Source organism: Buteo buteo, chromosome 3, assembly GCF_964188355.1.
Source record: "Buteo buteo chromosome 3, bButBut1.hap1.1, whole genome shotgun sequence".
In the NCBI taxonomy this organism is placed as follows: domain Eukaryota; kingdom Metazoa; phylum Chordata; class Aves; order Accipitriformes; family Accipitridae; genus Buteo; species Buteo buteo.
In genome coordinates this window covers 20,033,160-20,054,111 of record NC_134173.1, presented here as the reverse complement: position 1 = coordinate 20,054,111, position 20,952 = coordinate 20,033,160, and the positions used below count along the sequence as shown (strand labels likewise).

The 20,952-nt window shown below is 39.5% G+C and overlaps 1 protein-coding gene across 2 annotated transcripts in view; it reads left to right on the top strand.

Annotated features, from left to right (window-relative positions):
* The window catches only part of RAB31 (RAB31, member RAS oncogene family), a 70,226-nt gene extending 63,340 nt beyond the window's left edge, over window positions 1-6,886 (top strand). For both annotated transcript variants that reach the window (XM_075022985.1, XM_075022986.1), the window contains exon 7: window positions 2,603-6,886. In XM_075022985.1, coding sequence (XP_074879086.1) covers window positions 2,603-2,700 — 98 coding nt within the window. In that variant the 3' untranslated portion in view covers window positions 2,701-6,886. The remainder of the gene's footprint in view (window positions 1-2,602) is intronic.
* Window positions 6,887-20,952: the final 14,066 nt, after the last annotated feature.

The window sequence follows — 20,952 nt, the reverse complement described above, 5'->3', positions numbered from 1 at the left end:
ACTCCTGTCAGCTGCGCATCAGGTGGTAAAAGCTGCTTTGGCGGGGATAAATCTTGTTACTAAAACTAAAATGATTTAACTTGATGGTTTAATAAATCTGGTAATAAGAGAAATAATAAGTGAGAGAAAACTCACCTACTAAAAGAAGATATTCTCAAACTTGACTGTTCAAAGGTTTATTTCCTTGCATTGAATTTGGAGGGGGAGGGGGGGAGTGGTGGGTGGTATCCAAACAGCAGAAACATGGCTAGTAAATGACAAACACTACTTAAGTTTAAAGGCCAGAATAACTAATCAGCAGATATTATGTCTAGAGACTTTTTCTCTTTATTATTTGTCATTATCTGTGTGGTTTTTATCATCTTGAGAAATGAAATAAATCAATGTGATTCTTTACAACATATATCGTGTCCTGGTCTGAACTGGACAAAGTGCTCACTGACCTTGAAGCCTGCAATGTTTTTGCTCTAAAGATAAGTTTGCCTGCTTCTTTGCATATACATCAAGAGTACTGTAGAAAAGACTTGAAGCTCATAAGAAACGCTGATGGCAAAACAAATAGAGGTAACATGATTGTTTAATGTGGACTTCTAAAATCAAAGTTAAGGTAGTTTGCATGTTAAAACTCTCTTCCAAACTTGCTGTTAGAAGAACCAAACATTTAGAGAGTATTTGCCTAATGGTATCTTATGGAAACTGTGTCTGTAGATTCCAATTCTTTTAGCTACATCGTGGTCTGAGTCAGGTTGACAGGGCTTTGTTTTAGCTGGCACTGAGTTGAAAGCACTTTGGAAATAGTAAGTACCTAATGCAGAAGTTCTCTGCAGGTCTCTACAATGACAGTGTTACCTTCTTGGAAAGCCTCTCACAGATACTACATTCTTCATATTCTCTAGAGTTTTAAGAATTAGTGGATTCTCTTTGTCTCCAAACAAAGCCAATGGAACTAATACAAGTAACAGCTGTGTCTACAACCACCCATTCTGCTTTTTATTTTACTTTGAAAGGGCACTTACAAACATGAAGTCCAAACAGAATGTAAGCAGTGTGAAGTTAATATTTTAGTGACCCGAATCGAGTGCAGCATTGTAATGTCAGTGCTTACACATGCTTCAGCTTTCAAGATAACCATTTCTCACTCTGTTGGACCAATTACAGTATCTTTAGCTTAGTAATGTGAGGAATTTCCCCCCTCTTAGCCAGTTGTACAAACACCCAAGATTATCTGCTTCACAAGTAACACTTTTGTTGTATAACATACCTGTTCAGAACTGACTGACTTAAGAGAGGTAAGATTTTGATAGGCTTGACCAAAGGTAATTTAGGGACAAGTTTTACAGATTAAATTTTGCTGTTTGATTTCATTGTGATTGGGTTTTACCTGAATACTTTTAACTTGCCCTCCCACAACCATTCCCCCAAGTAATTTGTAGGACTTGGGCTTCAACATAGGTACATAATTCATAGAACATTTGGCAAGAGAGAGCTGTGAATAAATGCAGCAAAGGGTGGGGAAATCTAAACTGTAAAATCCACCTGGATTATGATGAGCTGTTCACAGGAACTTTATGCTCTCTGAAAGTGGCATAAAACAAACAAATGTTTAATATTTTAACTCTGTTATTTAACATGGGTAATAGTAAAACCAGGAGCAATTCATAGAAAGTAGATTCAACTTCAGAAAAAATTTCCAGGAAATCCACAAGGTAATGAGAAAGTATGTTACCATGACTGTGAGCTCTCTGAGATACTGATGGAGGGATCGGGCAGTGGGTTTAAAGGAAAAGCCAGGCCCACACCAGAGACAGAGGATAGATGGGACCTGGGAAGACCTTGTTTTTCCATTTATAATTCTAATTATTAAGCACATTGTATGTAGTCCATGAGCAGGAAGCCAGTTAGACAAAAGATGCAGCAGTACTGAAAGTGCACACAGGGGAGGGAGTTGGAGCAGTGCCTTCTGCCCCTGGGAGAGATCTCTAGCTCTCCTGTGATGGCCGAAATTCTTTCAACACTTAAAGTAATCACCCCATAAGATGATTAAAAGGTCAGGAGAGATTGGGGCTGGGGGTGGTGGTGTTAAGCAATCAGAGCTGTCAACTGGAAAGACACGAGTACCCCTCAAAGAAGGGAGGGATTCAATGAAAACAACAGATTTGTTTTTCAAGTATAGGCAGCATGTGTTTAGTTACAGTGCTTTGTAAAACTCTAGTGTACAAGGACTAAATGCCATGCAGATTTAGGACAGGCAAGATCTCGTTAAACTAGCACCTTTCACATTTAAGTGGAATTAGGAGAAAGCCAAGAATTTTCTTGTAGTTGTAAGGTGCTCAGTAAGATAACTTTTTTTAATACATGGATAACATAATTTCAGTGTACTTCATGCATTCTCAATAGCCATATTTCATAAATTTTTTAAAATGTGAAAATCTTCTTTCATAAGCAGGATGCAAGGGAAAAGATTCAAGGTACACAGGAGACAGTTGTTTTCTGGTGAATTTTCACAGATGTAATTCTTATGCAAGCTAAATCATTCTGTTACCTGCACGTGTTGTTTACTACATTATGAAAATTGAATTCACTGTCTCCTTGTGTGTTTCAGGTCGGCAAATTCCACCCTTAGATCCTCATGAAAACAGTAACAATGGAGCAATCAAACTTGGAAAGCAGACTTCACAAACGGGTAGGCGATGCTGCTGACCCAACTTGGTCTTTTTAGATTTACTTGAAAAACAGCACCATTTGCTTTTTTCACTGGGAAAGGACTTCATGATCTCAGCGACGTCGCTCCTTATCTTGAAAGCAGTAATTTCAATACTTCCCATGAGCAATAATGCAAGGACCAGAAGCAGAAAGCTTTACTTCAAAGGGATTTTGCAAAACCTAGTTGGAAAATCCTCTCTAATATCCTGTCAAAATTACAATGACGCAGTACTCTGATTCTCTGTTTAAACCAATGACTGGTTTTTTGGTTTGGTTTTTTTTTTAATAAAAAGATCCTTTTATATATAAAATTTAGATTTGCTGCAAAAACTTCTTTTACATTGCAAAGTGGACTTGGCATGTTTTTTTAGAGTTCTCTCTGTAATAATAGGGTGAAAAAAAACCCTAAAGCCTGAATTTTTGCTTACAGTTTCTCTGCCATCTTTCTAGCTGGACTCTACTTTGGTATTTTTCTAAATCTATAGCTTCATCTCATACTTTCAGTAAACATCAAGAAATGGACTCAATTTGCTAACCAGAAAAAAATGGATCCAAAGGATGAGCGAGTGCAATTTTTACAGGCCAGAAGTCAAAATCTGTGTCAGGAGGTGCTGTGTGTATGTGAAAGGAGGAGTTGTCATGAAGGAGACTGCTGGACCCCATGCAGTTCCAGTCTGCTCCAGAAAGAAGCGAAGATGCAGCTGCTGTGCTTTGCCTGAATTGATTCCCTTTCCAGGGCGTAGGCTTCATTAATTACTAAAATCATAAAAAGAATATAAATGCCAGCTTAATCTCCACTAATTACCAGGTTTCCTCCAACTCTCTGCCCCAGACCAAAGTTGTCTCTGCTCAAAGATGCCGCTTCCTTGGTTTCTAAAAGAGGGTGCCACAGTGCCCCACTCCTTTTGGTCCCCCTGCTGCACTCCAAGAAGTCTTCAAGTTGGATGAATGATACAAAAACAGTTTAAGAGAGCACAATACAATTTGGGGTTAAAGGCTGGAAACTAATAAAACAAACCAGAATGTTTCTTTACAAATGTAATTCCGTGAATTTGTGGAGTAGTCTCCTCACTTGTGTGGGGATGCAGTATGGAAGACCCACTGCATGATACCTTTGAAGCTTGATGCACTTGAAAGTACAGTGTAGGAAAAAAGAATCCCAATAGGTGGTTATGAACTAGAAATAATGTAAAACTGTATGCGTTCTTCATTTCCATCTTTTATGAATGTGCATGACTGAGATGATAGAATCCAAATTTATCATCTTCATCAATTTCACTGGAAATCAGAACTAGGGTAAGAAATGCAGGCTTCAAAACCAAAGCCCAGCCTGCATCCCACAACATTAATTTGCTCTCTTAGGAGGAAAGTTAACCTCACTGCACCTTTGTTGGGGGACTTACAAAAAGCGAACAAAATGGAAAAACAACTTTCCGTAATAAATCATGAACAGGCAGGCTAGAGCTGGGTTTCCATGTTTATACATAAAAACCAGACCTTATTGCCTGGTTGTGAGATTGCTTTGATAAAATGACAGTAATTATTAGGGCTTGGAACAGAGCCAGATTAAATCAATGGGAACATTTCTTTGTCTTCAGAGGGCTTGAAGTAGTTTTAGGTGGGAAATGTCCCACTGGATTTTATCTAAGAATCTAAACTGCATTGTTTTTTTCACATATAATCCATTTCTCAGATATTTTGGACTCCTTTGAAAGTACTTATACTTGAAAATACCCCCTGGGATAATACACAGACTCAGATAGCTACCATGAGAAAGGATATTTTGGGTAAACTTTTGTCACCTGTGCTGAGATATGATCTGTGCTGCTGCTTCATTGCAGCAACTATTTTACAGATAGTCCAGGGTTATTTAAGTGAAAATTCAGCAATCGTCATTGCTGGTAGTTGGGGAGTGGGACAGGCTCCTTTAGGGAACATTTCATCCCATCCTAGTACAAGCAAGTCTGCCAGGGGTGCCTGTCTCTTTCACCTGGCTGGGGAGGGAGAAGTTAACCTGGCCTTCAGCACTAAAGAAATATCAAACTTAGCAACATCACAGATTCACATAATTGATGGGATCTATGACCCAATGCTGCAAGAGATGTGGTTCTTCCTAAATAAAACCCAGTAAAAGGCTAGACCTATTACCAAGAAAACAAGGTGAGATCAAACCCACGTTTTTAAAGATGTCATAAATTTTAGTTCAACCTATAATAGTTATGCATAACTGATTTTTAAGCTTTCATAAATTTTTGCAGCATTTTTTTTTTTTAATGTGACATCTCAAAACTCATTAAACCCTATGTGAGGTGCCTGAAAGCTTTGTAAGACAATTCTGCAAATACCTTGTACACTCTAATTTATGCTAGAACTGGCAATTGATGCTGATCTGTTTGGGATATTGTCCTGAACAGCCAGCTCTCACAGCTGCCCTTGAGCTGTATGTGAATCAGAACAGGTTTATGAGTTATATGTTAAAATAGTTTAAAATTGGAAGTTGTTACAGTGGATCTCTGGCAGATCTTAAAATTCAAATGCTGGCTAAGTAGGCTCAAAGATTTTTTTGCATTTGGTGGGCCAAATCTAAATTACCTTATTCTGCTTTTAGTCAAGAAAAAGATTTAAATGAATAAGGATTCTGATTGTATAAGTTCTTGAGCTTTGGGTTACAGTGAGCTTCAGTAGGGATGGATCTCTGAAGTCACAGGTGAAAAAAATAACAGGCCACTGTGCTGTGCAGAGCAGCTCGCATTTTTGAAGACAAGGCTCGCCTTCGATGATGGGGTTGCCTCTCTGCTGTTTGTCAAAGCTGAAGTGCAGTTTGAGCATGCCTCTTAAGTGGGGGAAAAATTGTGATTTTCAAATGTAAAATTCATGATTTCTGCTTCCTTTTGTTGCCTGTGTTGCTTGGAAAGTACCACCACCCTTCACAAACAGCCATAAGAATGACATACAAAAAAAACCCAAATGTGGAGTCAAAAGTTTCAGCAGCAATCGGAATTCCTCTTATAGTTAATGGCTTGTGAAGAGCTAAATTACTGTACAGGAGCACCTGACTGTAGCTGATTTACTCTAATAATAATAATAATAATGATTAATAATAATAATGCTGCAGTTCTAGGTTGGCCAGCTGGTGCTGGATTTGTCCAAGTTTTGTTTTCTCAAGAGAGCTGGCAGCAGGACTGAGGCACAGGCTGCACTGCCAAGGATGTTTGGTGGAGCTTGTTTGCACCGTGACTCAAGACTGTGACTGTCCAGTTGTGGGTGACTTGCTTTTATGGCTTGTCATGAACTAGTTTAAAAACAAGGTTATGAAGGAACTAGTTTTCATATATGCTCTGCATATGTGTGTATATATAAGTACAGTTTTATATTGTTATGCTGACATGTAGTGTTTTTTCACTATGTCTGGTTCTCATATACTGCACGTTGTATTCTGTAAGTCTATTTTTTTGTTAATGATCATTTCAACTTTATGAACTTAAAGTTATGGATCAAAGGTAGCAAGAAGATGGAGACATGCATAGGTACAATTGTTGACTTGCCATTCTTATGCATGAAAATGGCATATTGTAGAAAAAGTTTGTCTTGCAGACTGAGAAATCTAAAAAAGGCCACTATTATCCAAGAATTGGGACTCAGAAGTAATAAACTGACACTCCAAAGGAAAAAAAAAAGAAAAGAAAAGAAAAAAAAGTTGATTATTTTTGTTTGTGGTACAGCAGGTCTACCTAAAGTGCTGCAGTGTAACATGGGTATGTATCAACACCTAGAAAAGTCACCTGTCATCCCTTCTCTTCACTAATCCTTCACGGCACGTGGTAATACGCGTGACTAGAAAGACTAGATATGTGAGCACTCTGACTACAATCAGACCTTTTCAGTACAATGATGATACGTTTTACTATCCTACCCTTAATTATTTAAACCAGAGTCAGTGATAAATTGTCAATTTAAAACCACCTGCTAAGTACTCTTCCTCTGTTTTGTTTATATAAGGGCTTTGACTGGGCTGGACCCACTCGCTTCATGTATGGGATGCTGCAATCTGTTAATACTTTACCTTCTGTTTTACATATTAATTGTATCATATCTAATAATATTTTTTTTCCCTAAAATGTAGTTTTTGTGTTTTATTTAACCTACAATGATTAACGCTAATAAATGTTTTAAATAACTCTGATTTGGGGATGTCTCTGGTTTCAATAAAGCAGAACAAAATAGGTCCCATTTTTCACGTCAGTTGCTCTTGAAAAAGGGCTGTCTGCAGTCTGTGGATTGCTTACCTGGGATTTAAATGCTGCATGAAATGTGTGTGGCTGGCCTTTTAGCAGAAACTGAATGCGTTCCTGAGGGATCCTGCAGTGCAGGTGAACTTTCAAAAATCAGAAAAAGATGATCTGAAAATCCCTTTGCTAAGTTATTTGATTTATCCATTAGAAGAGAGGTACCTGAGTGGCCAGTTACCAGCTTGGAAATTCAGAATAGTAGCTGTCAGTAAAAAGTGAGCTTGCAGTTAACCACTTGCTTTGAATAGCAACCATGACTAGGCTCATAAGACACTTTCTCTTTTGTATGTTTTTGTTTCAGTGGTACATTTAATTTTTTTTTCCTACTTTATGTCCCTCAAACTTGGCTTTAGGAGTTAAGAATTAACATTCCATTAAGAAGCATGCAGTATTTCATACCTCTTGGTGCTGTTGTTTCAAGAGGTCTTTAAACTCGCCAGAAGTTTTTTGCACTGGCTGGCTCATATTTTCAAAGTTGTTATCACAACTATGAGGACTATGAATAAAGGGTTGGGTTTTTAAGGAAAAACGGGTTTTTAAGGAAAAACAGGTTTTTGGAGTAAGGCTTTTCTGACTACTATGATAAATTCAACACACACCAGTACATAGGAAGCACAGTACCTCAAATAACAGCACAGAACACCATCTCTTTACGTAAGGAGAAACCAGTATTTCAAAGGGGATTACACAGGTTCTCAGTTTAGTTACTGCCTGAAGATACCTGGCAGGATCTGCTCCCTGCTTTAAAGCTTTTATAATCACATTAAACAAAATCGTGTATCTTATCTCCAGCTATGCATAAACAAAAATGAACCCAGGTGCCTAACCGTAAACTGGAAAAGGTGATGTATTTAATTCAATGAAAGCCTAAGTAAGCCCCTCTTCACTATTATCAGTGTGTTGGAAAATCAGAAGTGAATGCTGTTTGTCCTTTCAGTCTGGAAAGAGTTGTGCCCCTTCATGGATCAGTCCTTGTGTTGTCAGTGGGGTATTTCACATGGCTTGAGAGCATGTTCCTGTAGTGCCTGAGGTTAGTTTAGAGTAGAATTTAGCAATGAGAGGGGAGCAGTACAACTGCCTGGAAAATAAACCTCCTCTGCTTTTCTTTTAAAGACTGACGGTTGTGTCTCGGGGTACTTAAGGAAAAGTATTTGACATTTCGGCCTTCAAAATCTTCACGACTGTGGCTTCAGTCTTTCTGCAAAGAGCATCATAGGACACCCTGCTGTGATCTCCTGAGCGCTGTTCTGAAATCAGGACAGCAAGGCTGATGAAATAGTCCGTGTATCCACTCCATACCTCCACCCCCTCACCTAATCTGCAAAAGTGTTTAGGCTACTACCAGGTTTGTGAAATGCCTCCCTTCCCTGACAGGAGAACAATAAGCTGCAGGTTTTTGGTTTGGGGTGGGTTTTTTTTTTTACCCCTTGATGTTGTTTTACACAAGACTACAGAGTAATTTCCTTAAAAGCATTAAAACACTCATGGGAGGATAGACTGGCTAAAATTATTTGTACAAATGTCTCCATTAATTGGCGCAGGTTACTCCCTAAGGACTCTTTGTCAACGATAGGATGCATTCATGTGTAGTGGAGTTCTTGACCATTAATAAGGTCCACTTTTGATTACATCTATTTTTTAACAGCTGGACCAGGGGTAAATTCATTTCTTGATATAAATGCTTTCTCACTGTCCAAAAGTAAAACTCTTCACTCAAAACTGTAAAATCAATGGTTGACCGCATTTAGCAGGTTAGATGAGAAGGAATAAGTAATAGCATAATGTAGCATAATGCAGCCTTTTTGGTGTCTGAAAAATCTATTTCAGACGGGTTTCTTCTCTTTCAATTAAGAAAAGTCCTTATTGGAAAATGTCTGTATTTCTGATACTACCAAGTGGGTCTTGATGCAGGCTAGTTTACATTATCACTTGTCACTGCTGTGTATTTTGTGGGAACGTGAGGACAGGCTTGTGCTACTAGCATTCATAATCACTGTGTTTTCAATAGATATGGTGTAGAAGTGTTACTGAAATTGTTTTGTAACACAGTTATGAAAACTTGAAGACAGTACACTGGCAGAACTTGAAGTGTAAGAGACCTGTACTAACTTGCATTTAGTGTCACACCAATTAACAAGTTTTTAATAAGTTGTCTTTACTCAGTGCAGAAAAGTGTAGCACTAGGGTGGAAGAGAATTTTGAGGCTGCTGGTTAGGTATTAAACATTTATCAGCTTGGGAAGGATTTCTTTTTTCTGGCTTTTAAATTACTCCAGCCAGAAATCATTTTTATCCCTCAGGCTCCCTGAAGTATTTAAAAAAAAAAGAAAGCTTTCTTTGAAAAGTACTGACCTTGTTTTCTCAAAACCTCCCTGAGAACCCGAGCTTTATCTTTCCCATCATCTGTCAGAGTTCATTGAGACAGACCTTATTTATGATAAAACACTCAACCTTTCTGATTGCCACACTCTGGGAATTTTAGAAAACAAAAATGCATTTTCCCCGAAGTCCATTTAATTCAAATTTCTTTTACCTAGTCAGTGCCATTCCTGCTCCCTCCATGGCAGTAAAATACATGTTTAAATTAGAAGATAAATACCTAACAACTAAATCCCTGTTCCCCTACAGCAAGTAGGGTACTCTGGGGAAATGATCTGTTACGGACTAAGAGAGAGACAATCCCTACGGTTCTGATTACATATTGAGAAGTACCAATCAATAAGGAAGTCAGCTTCCACATCTAGGAGATGCCCTTGAGGAAAATGAACATCACGTTCCTTCCTCTTTGTCAATATAACATGACTTGGGGGCTAAGCGATAGCATTGCTGTTACTGACTTAAAATAAATAAAAAAATTAATAAGAGGATAGTAACAGTTTCTCTTCACTTGTTTAATAGGGTTGAAATGTAGGTTAAGCACCTTATAAAAAGAAATCCCTGCTTCTTGTCATCTTCAAAGGATCTGGCTGCTTTGCTGACAAATATATGTCGGGAGTTTTCACAGGGGTTTAGCAAGAAAGAGCAACCTGGATGACACAGTACATTTCAAAATCTTTCCAATATTCTAGCTCTGCAAAAACAGAAGTCATCAGCAAACCGAGAATTGCTATTAAGTATCCAAGTTCCTGTCTGTGTTCATCACTCATCACGTGGGACAATTTTGCACTGTAGATATTTACCAAAAAAACATAAAATGTGTAGTAGGAATCTAATAAGAGCCCTCGGAAAGAAGGACGTTCAAAATAAAGACTTAAATTTTCTGTGCTATTTCTTGAGACCGTCAGGAACCCGAGTGAGAATTAAATAGCTTTCCTGGCACCATTCCCTTTAGAGATACTGTTTGTCCTCTGAGTTCCACCACACTCTGGAGGTCATTCCTGGTTCTTGGGGAAAATTTGCTTTCAAGGTGGCAACCTGAACCGCCTGCTGGCACCGGACCAGCTCTCCTCCCACGGCACAGCCTTTGACACCACAATGGTTCTCCCCATAGCCTCCGTACGGAGGGACAGAAGCCGTATTAGCAGCTGATGTTTCTCATGGAGGTGACTCTGTTTCTTGGCAGTTTTGAATACAAAGGAGGCTTTTGAGATATGCTGGAAATATGAACTCATAATGATCTAGGAAAGGGCTCTCAACAGATAAGCTTGTTTCCCTTGTGACAGAGATACCAGAAAAGGAAACACTTTTTTTTGTAAGTTTAGAACTTGTCATGCTTTAAGCCCTGCCAGCAACTAGGCACCACACAGCCACTTGCTCAATCCCCACCCACCGCAGTGGGATGGGAAGGAGAATTGGAAAAAAAGTAAAACTCATGGGTTGAGATTAGAATGATTTAATAACTAAAGTTAAATAAAATGTAACACTAACAATAATAATAATAATAATAATAATAATAATAATAATATATACTATGACTACTAGTAATGAAAAAGAGTATTAAAAAACCCACAAACCAACAACCAGGAAGAGACAAGTGATGCACAAGACAATTGCTCACCACCCACTGACCGATGCCCGAGCAGTGATCCGCCCCTCCCAGCCAACCCCCCCCCAGGTTACGTACTGTGCATGATGTTCTATGGTATGGAATATCCCTTTGGGTAGTTCGGGTCAGCTGTCCTGGCTATGCTCCCTCCCAGTTTCTTGTGTACCTCCTCACTGGCAGACCATGGGAAACAGGAAAATCCTTAACTTGGGATAAACGCGACTTAGCAACAACTAAAACATCAGTGTGTTACCAACATTCTTCTCATACTGAATCCAAAACATAACACTATACCAGCTACTAAGAAGAAAATTAACTCTATCCCAGTCAAAACCAGGACAGAACTGAAAAGAAGGGACAAACAACATGATGATGTCCTGCCCTGGAAGATACTTTTCATGGTGGGTCACAACCCCATCAAGGTGATAGAGAAGGAACAAAAGCCATGTCTGAAATAGAAAATTTGGATTTAGCATAAAAAGGGTATCACATTATAAATGGACCAAGAGTGCATATACATGCATTTCATGGCACAGCCATGTTAACACCATTGTTACTTGAGAATCCCAGCTAAAAAATGAGCATAAACAAATAGAAGATTAAGAGTGCATCAGGTGCCTAGACTCCACCTGTAAAAAATGATACCATATCTTTACCTGTGGGTATGCCTGAATTTACATAGTACAAAGTCCACTGAATAAAAGACGATACCCATTCACGTAATCCATGACACACCAGTTACTGAGTTGGAGCCCTGAACAAAGGGCTTTGGCTAATACATTCCAGTGCACTTACGCAGCCACCCTGCCTGCATGATTCAGCTTTTCATGAAGCTAGATTCTGGCTGAATGATGCCTTGGAATGATGGGTAGTTCTGCATGAAAAGTGCAAATTGTTCCAGAGAAGACAAAGGAAGAAAGAATAAGGTTGTGATAAATGTATCTAAGTAGATTTGCATTGACTGATTTAACCGCAGCATGTAGTAAGTACTTAAGTACTTGCTGCTGGGAGTAGAAAGGCTTTACAATAAGACAACATCCATCATCGAAAGATAAAATGGAGGGATTTTTATTTTATTTTTCCCGGGAGGAAATCGATGCCTTAGAAAATCCACAAGACCTGAGTCATCAAGTCATCACTGTTAGCAGGCATGTCTTTCAGACACCGCGCCTCATCTTGCTGTGAATCACACACCGGTAAAAGATGCATACCATGGCAGAAAATTGCACCCTTCCTTGTGTGACAGACACAGTTTAAAAAATGACAGGGCCTGAAGCAGCTACCAGATGAGAAGGAGAGCCTCTGTCTGAGAAGCCTGTTTTGCATCATACCAGTGACAGCGAGGTGAGGATGTCTGGGAGCTACGGGTTTCAAAGCTCTGGGAAAGTGGTTACTGAGCTATTTGGCAAGGTGGGTCAGCCCATGTCTCTGGTCATGCAGGAGAGCCTGCTGTTACTGAGGCTGCCTCCTGACAGGTCTGCTTTTGAAGAAAGCTACCTTTTTTTGGTGAAATGGTGCCCAAATTCCCATGAGAGGTCCCCATTTCCTGAGGCGTTTGAGGAAAGTTCTTGTGTTCCCTGCCATTGTCAACCAGCATTGGTAGTTTTCCTTCCACTTAGCGGGAGCTTGAAGGCGTAACTAAATTCTGGATGTGAGACAATTCCAATGTGTATTTTAAACCAGTCAGCCACAGGCAAGAAATGCAAGTTCAGGAAGTTGTGATTTTCTTTTAGTACCTTCAGGTCATGCTGGAAATGTAGGCCATGTTTCAAGCTTGGTGGCCTACCTGACTTCATACACAACCATGTCATAGAAAGTGTGTGATGAGGTGGTACAAAGATTCTCTGTCAAATTTCACAATCATGTGCAATTTTAAACAGAACCATTACTATAATGTCACAGTTGTCATTTACCAATGTCTTTCATACTCAGAGCTGGTCTATGGAGAGTGAGATTTTGACTGATTATTGACAGAGTATAAATTGCCTCCCTTCTCCCACCAGGGTAAATGCCTCCAGTTTAGGTATCCATCCTCTCTTCAGCTGCCATCCTTCTATGAGGCCATTGAATAAGAGCAATTTTGGGTCAGGGCTTTGAGGCCTTGAGGCTTGAGGTTGCCTCGGCATACATTGAATTACCACTCTGTCAGGCCTCCAGGGCAACTCCCTCACTTTCATCAGAACTGGCCTCTGTATTGCCTCATACAAGAGTAGGCTTCATTGGTGGTTTTGTGCATTTGTAAGTTTTCCTGTGAGGCAACGGCAAATATTTCATTTCCTTATGATGTCATCTGGTATCTGCTGATGACACAATGAAGGAAAATAATGTTGAGTTCTATTAGCTACCCAACTCACACAAAGGCAATGAAGGCAGTGAAAACCAAAAATGTGCAGAAATCTGTTTAAGCTCATCTTGGGTAAACTCTATCGTTCTAGTTTCTAGAAAAGGAGTCCAGTAATTGATAGATGTTGCTATGGTCACTCCATCAAGCAAATTACTTCTACTTGTGTTTAAGAATTAATCCATCTATGTTAGCCCAGCTGAAACAATTAGAAGTCGGGTCTGTCATAATGCGGCCAGAAGCCCTCCCATCCTCTCTAGTCTTTTATAAGGAGTCATTACTGAAATTTGTTAGAAATCAGTCAGTGGCCCAAATATGTCATTCAGAAACCTCTACCCAGTTCACCCTTTAAGAGACAAACATAAGATTTAAAACCTCATTTCATTTTTCAATAAATATAAAGGAAAAATATTGTGAAGAAATATTATGCGTGATGTCACTGGAATACACAAGCTTTCCCAAACGCATGGCAGTTTTTAAGGAAGAGCCCAATTCTCAGATTTAAAATGTGACTTAGTAAAAATGTAATGATGCGGTTCCTTGCTTTGCTGTCCATCAAAGCTATCCAGATCAAGCCTCCTAAGATTTGCTGAAGATTACATGCCAGACTTGGAAACTCGACTTAGAATGTGAATATTGTCTAAAGAGTGATCTTTCTGGCTTAGCCATCCCTAAGATTGAACATCCAATATTTTAACTTGGTTAAAAGTTGTGTTACTGATACATAAGGCAAAATCGAGCTCTGCTGTTTCTGTCACAATTGCATTGTCTCTGAATAGCTAAAAAGAGCAAAATGCAACGATCTCTTTTTTGAGATTATGTGAGTGAAACAGAATTAACCTGGGGACTAGTTTCTGGACAAGAAAGCACAGTTTTTACTAAGCTACTTTGAAAAGCTGAATTTTCTTCTGTTATAGTAATGAAGTGATATGAAATTCTTTCCCTTTCACTGTATGTGTGAGAGAATGTTCATCAGTTAAAGCAAAACACATTTAAATCTTCAGGGTTGAATGCTCCCAAGAATATGACAAAAATTGGTGGAGGTACTCTTGGAGCCATTCATATTCATTCTGAACAAGTACTGGTGCACAGGGGAAATTTCGGATGCCTGGTAAAAAGTGAATGTGGCACACTGTAAAGAATAAATGTGATGGGTTCAGATAATTACCAGCATTACACAGACCCTGGGCAAAATACTAATAAAGACAGATATGGGAACCAAATACAAATTCATTCATAGGTAGTCACTTATGTAATGCTAATCAATATATTTTTAATGGAAAATAGGTGCATTCAAGGAACAAGACAAGACTAAAAGGCAGTTGCTTAAGGTAGATGTATTGACTTAATACACATGGATTGCTTTAAGGCATTTGATGTAGCCCTGCATGACAATCTGGTAAAAAAATCCCAGTACTATACAAAATCAATTTACCTGTATCAAATGCTCTGCAAACCAATTAGCAGCTACCTCAGCATGTTTCTACTCTCTTCTAATGGGTTATTTAACAGCTTCAAAGGAGCCAACGCAGTTCAATGTCTTTATCAGTGATCTGGAAGAAAACATAAACTCTTTGCTGATAACTTTGCAAATGACACCAAAATTGCTGGAAAGGAAAGAAGGAAGAGAACAAAACAATGTAAGGGTATTTAACACCGTGCTTCAGATCTTAAGCCAGTGTCTAAAAATAGGGTAAGTCTCAATATGGAAGAGATACTATCCTCTATCTGTCTATGGTGGGACTCTCTGAAGCCTCTGGTGCTGGCCCAGAGAGGGAAGGTGGTGAAATGAATAGAAACTACTCTGTGATCCACTATAGATTCCCATTTTCCTCATTTCTATTATTTGTCTTACTCAGGGAAGGAAAAAATGCCAGGAATGGCCAGGCACAGGAAAAAATCACATTCCAGGTTTGCAGTGGCTGACTCTGGTTTTCTATTATTTCTATTTTTATTTCTATTAAATTGCTATTAATTTCAATTAAATTGCTTTATCTCATACTAGGGACAAATGGGGAGAAAAAACACCTGCCTCATTCGAAGGTGAAAGGAAGGGAAACTTGCTGCCCTGTCTGTCTGCTAGCCAGTGGGAAGAGAGGGGTAGGAGCAATGTGGATTAGGAGAGAAGGAAGGGAAAAAAACCCCAGCAAAATAGGACAGAAGTAGTTTTGGGGTGATGGAATGGGAGCAGAAGGGTCTCAATGCACTATAGTGTGTTTCTCTCTGAAAAGCAGAATTGAAGCCAGGAAACTTGTGGAATTAAAATAATGATTGCACAGTTAAAGTCTGTATTTAAAAGCATGCTCACAAAACATTTCAAGCATTTCACTTCATGAATTTAACAGTGAAACATCTAGTTACGTATTTCTCCGCAACAGGTATGTAGGCACTGGACCAAAGTAGCGGGTGAGCGGGTGCACTCTCCCAACCTTCCCTGTTAGTGCTTGGTGTTGGGGGAGGAAAAATGGCAAATATTGACAGTTGTAGGTGGAGAGCCCTGCACAGGGCTGCAGTGCCCTCAGCATCGGCGGGGCCTGCTGAAGGGCAGGAGGGACTCGGCTGCCCACAGGGAAGGGGAGCATCGGGAATTGCGCACAGCGTGACAGATCGCTGGCCGATAGGCACACATGGGTTGGGAGCAGAAAGGTCCCCCATGGGTTAACACAGGTCAGAGCATCTTTTGCTACATGGGGCTTTCTGCAGGCCTTTTTACCCCTTGCGACTTCAAAAATGCTGTCAGGTATTCCAGCGTTGCCTCTGCAAAGTGTCCATACCTGTTTTAAGGTGACCCACCAAAGCACCAGAACAAAGTCTGAAAGACACGTCCCTGTTCTTGCACAGTGTATCAATTGCTCGTTGCAATCTAACAGGTCCTCACGGGTATCATTTGTACAATTAAGCTATAAATAATTCAGTGTTTGGCAGTCAAAGATTCCATCAATAATAATATGCAGACTTTTTTTTCTTTTTTTCTTCCCTGAATGCAAAGTAAATAAATATTTCATAACTGATCTCTCAGGTAGAGTGTTCAAGCTTGTGTGAAGACACAGAACACGTCTGCAACAAACAAACTGGAGTGGGGAGATGATTCTAGAAACCTGTGTCTTTCCTCCTAGACATAATGAATTAATCAAGAGCAAAGACCTTTCATGTGTGTATTAGCCCCATATTAGTAACCTTAGCTTCCTACATCTGTTAGAGGAGCATTTTGAGCGCTTGCCTGTTTCCTGCCACAAGGCAAGGGTAACAGAGAAAGAATTTCCAGGAGATGCACACAACCCATGAAAGCAGAGTGGCTGCAGATGCCTACAGGAGCCATGATTTTGCAAATCTGCAAACTCTGAACTTTATGCATATTAGTATTCCTCTGGATTGCATAAATATGTGCAATTGCAGAGGCAGAGCTTTAGCTGGCATAAGTGCTTGTGATTTAATTGATCGTTCAGAGTGGAGGAAAACCTTTATGCTATTTGGTAACAGACTACGGGGGGGATGGATAATTCCTCATCAGTCACTATGAAACTGATTGAATCCACTGACAGTCTGAATTTCTCCACATCTCCCCCTCTTTTGCTCTGCCCATTTTCAGGCTCTCAGCTAATTTGATCTTTCAGCAGAGATAAACATTTCATTCTCACGTTCATACCTGTTTATTTTTGAAGTGTTGTTAACATAGTTTTTGCTGTCTCTTGCTGTCTTGCCCTGCTTAATTGACATAAAAAATAGCTGTCTAAAATGTTCTTCCTTGAGAGAAGTTGCTAATTTTTCCCCAGAGACCTTATCCTTGTGTCTGTCTTCAGTCAGTTCTGCTCAATTTTCTAAGAAAAATCTAGCACTGCTTGTTCAGCGTGTGTTTATTTTCTCTTGTAACCATTGCAAACTAATGTACCCTGGGAAAAGGAGTTGGATTCTTCTCATTTGCAAATACCATTAACAGAATTGTGGACCGAATTCCATACGCAGCTCCAAATCACACACTCAATTAGGGCCTGATCCAATGCTTATTAAAGTCACTGGAAAAATTCCCCCTGATTTTAATGGACTGTAGCTCAGACCTTGGGGAACGGACATTTCCACTGCAGATGATCAGTTTAATCTTTGAGCATGCTGGAATTTACACAGTGATAGACTCATAGGGCTGGAAAGGACTTCAGAGGTCATATCTCAAGGCAGGATCAGCTAAATTTATGTCTCCCAGCAGCTGTCTAACCTGTTCTTAAAGGTCAGTGACTGGGACTCCATGGATTGCGCTGCCAGGCAATCCTTTTCATTAATTATCCTTACTCTTAAGAAGTTCTTCAGATCTGCTCTAAATCAGTTCTTGGACTGATCTACACCTGTTCCTTCCTGTCCTATTCAAAGTAAACAAGAGCAGACTATTTTCTTTCTCTTTGCAATAGTTTTTAATGTATCTGAAGACTATTGCTGAACACGTGAGTCAATCTTGTCTTCCTTAGGCTAAACAACCTCAGTATTTCAATCTGTTCTCATGTTTCAATCTGTCTGTTTTCTGGATCTTAGTCATTACAGGTCCTCTCTTCTGGACTCCCTTCAATGATCCCACACCTTTCCTGAAGGATAGTGCCCAAAACCAGTCACAGCACTTCAGCGCAGGTCTTACCAGCGCTTAGTAGAGGGAAAGCACTTCACGTGTCATGCACGGTTTCAGTACAGCGCTTGTCTTTCACGCATCAATATGACATTATTTGCTCCTATTTACCTTGTGACCCAATAGAACTCAACCTGGGCATAATTTGAAAATATAATTTGAGGGCTTCCTGGGACCGCTCGGGAGATGCTGAGGGCAGAATTAGCATTGCAGAGCTGCTATGTGTATTAATGGAGCAAATGAAAGGGGAAATCTGAAGCCCCATTGCCAGATGAGTTCTCCAAACTGAGACTGAGAAAGACCATGATGTTGTTTGCAAGAATGTCAAATTGGATAGGAGATGACCACAGGGCACCATCACGCTGTTTCTGCAGAATTTACTTCTCAGGTTAAGACTGCTATCTAAGACAGTTTTGCTTTTCTGGAGGTGAGTTTCAACTACATACTTATGTTTGTATACTTATGACGCATATCTGATTTTTTGCTACATTTTAGCAAAGAGTTTGTGCATTTTTAGAAATGCAACACCAGCAAACAACAACCAACATACACACATTCCATATTTTGTATATTGAATTGTCTCATTACATCCCTCATGAATGTATACGAACTCTTAAGAACCAATTCTTGAAACAGTATTAAAAAATCCATTTCCTTAGTAACTTTGTCTTTTATCAAAGGACTAATGTCTTTCCACACATTTGAAATTGGGTCAGGCATCATTCAGTTCTTTAAATGCTACTTTAAACTACAAAGACAAGATACCATTTTTGTCTTGTTCCTACATAAGTTAATGGTCTAGGGCATTTTTGTGTTCAGCAGAACAGAATAGGCCCAAAATATGAAAAATACATCAAATTTTATGCTATAGCTATTTATGAGAATGCCATTTTGTGTTATTGGCTCCTCTCTACTTGAATATTCAACACGCATCGTATGTTTTTATAACAATGTCACTAGGTAAAGAAATACACTGCAGTTGAACAAGCTTGAAGACATTCAACTAAGATCCACCTTTCCAATCTGTGGCAACATTTCAATAATGCCATAAGTCTTCAATGATAGTGTGGACTGCAGTTTTACCTTTGATTTACAATATAACAAGTGGGCCTAAAATTGTATATGGAACTCATTAGCAGTCAAGTAAATGATGACTAGATCCTGCTGTATGAATAATTTTGTATTTCAGAAGACGAACAGCAGCACCAAAAGGCCAGGGATTTCCTTAAAGAGAAATTAAAACATACTCTTACCTTTATACCTTTGCATTTTGCAACATTCACTGACTTTGCGGTGCAGGACACATGAGACACTTCACTGAGCGAGATCTAGAATTTTCCCATTAACACAACAAGTAATGTGGCACTTGGTTGCTTTTTCTGACAGTCTTAATAATACCAAGAAATTGCAAAGAAGGTCATGATATTGTTTTATTGCAAGACATATTCAAGTTCAGAATTGGAGGGACTGAATAAACTACCTGCATAATAAACCATGGAAAACAGTATTATGAAACTGAACCTACTCTGCTACTTCTCAGGTACAGAGAGAGCTTGTTTAATATTTAATAGCAAATAGTTTTGAAAAATGTCAAACCGCCTCCAAACTGAGATTTTATTACAACAATACTGAATTCAGAGCATGACAAACATTAAGATCTACAAACACACAGGACAAATGTTGACCTCAGATTAAGCAAATGTTATCCTTTTGCAAGCAGTGATGAAGATACTAAAGACGCTGCTGGAATGACATCATGCTCTCACTGAAATCAGTGAGAGAAGTTCTATTGACTGCAATAGATCCAAGATGTCATTCTTGAGCTGTGCTATGAGGTCTTAAAATGAAATTAATCAGATCTTGGAGAAGGCTGCCAGATACTGCTGATCAACAGCACAGGTGTTGTTTAGTATGAAAAATTACATCAGTCTGGATGAAATAAAAGCATTAGATAAGAAATGACACTAAACACAACAAAACAGATTAATGCATTATTAAGGTTCGCGGTGTGTTCAAATAACAACAAAGACTACACTAAAACATGCTCATACATAATTACCATTAAGCCACCCACTCAGTGTTTATATACCAACTCTGCCATTACTGTAACACAAAATGTGCAGGCTGAAGCTGGACAGGCAAGCACTGAGCCGCGCTGCCCGGGGAGGCTGTGAAATCTCTGTCCTCGGAGGTTTTAATGACCCCACAGGACAAAGCCCTGAGTGACCTGGCCTGAATTCAGCTTTGGCCCTGCTTTGAGTTGGAAATTGAACTGTGGCCCTCCTGGGGTCCCCTCCAGCCTCAGTGATGCTCCCTCTGTGAGCCACAGCTTGGTGCTGTGCCCTGTCCTTCATTCCCTGCCTCTCCATATGCTGGTGATAAGGATTAACTCCGTCCTCCCCCAGCCCCTGCACATCCCCTGATGTCAGTTGTATCCATCTTGCAACCATGCCTAAGAAGGTGTTTGCACCGAAAACCACGCACGGAAAAAACTGTAAGACCTGTTGTCATATTAAGGAGAGATCTTAACTTCTGGTTCTCCTCAAATTTTCTTATACAGGGGATGTGTAAAAGAATTAGAAAACAGAGGTATTTCTGTCTTCTAAATCTGCATAGAGGAAGCTTCTTTTGAATTTGTACTCTTGACTGGGTTTTTTTAACCCCATTAAAAGGGGAAAAGACAGAACCTTTTGTGGTATTTACTATTTGGCAGCAGTTCCCCTGTCTTGATTCTTTGCAAGCCAAGACCCAGTTCTTCTGGTACACAATCACCAGGTAATTCTGGAGCTGAATCACTGTTTCTGAGAAGTGTACACTATGGCTTAATCTTTGGTGGATTCGTGAACAGAAACAAAGAGTGGAGGTAATAGAGTGTCCATGTTAACAGAAGAAGAAAAAAAACATACCAGGACAGAAAAAACCCCTCTGTCTTCCAGTTTATCTTCCAGATCCCGAGGGTAAGAATGCATAAACAGACTGGAATGTTGGTTTTGCTAACAAAGCCCAGCAGACCACCAGACAATAAC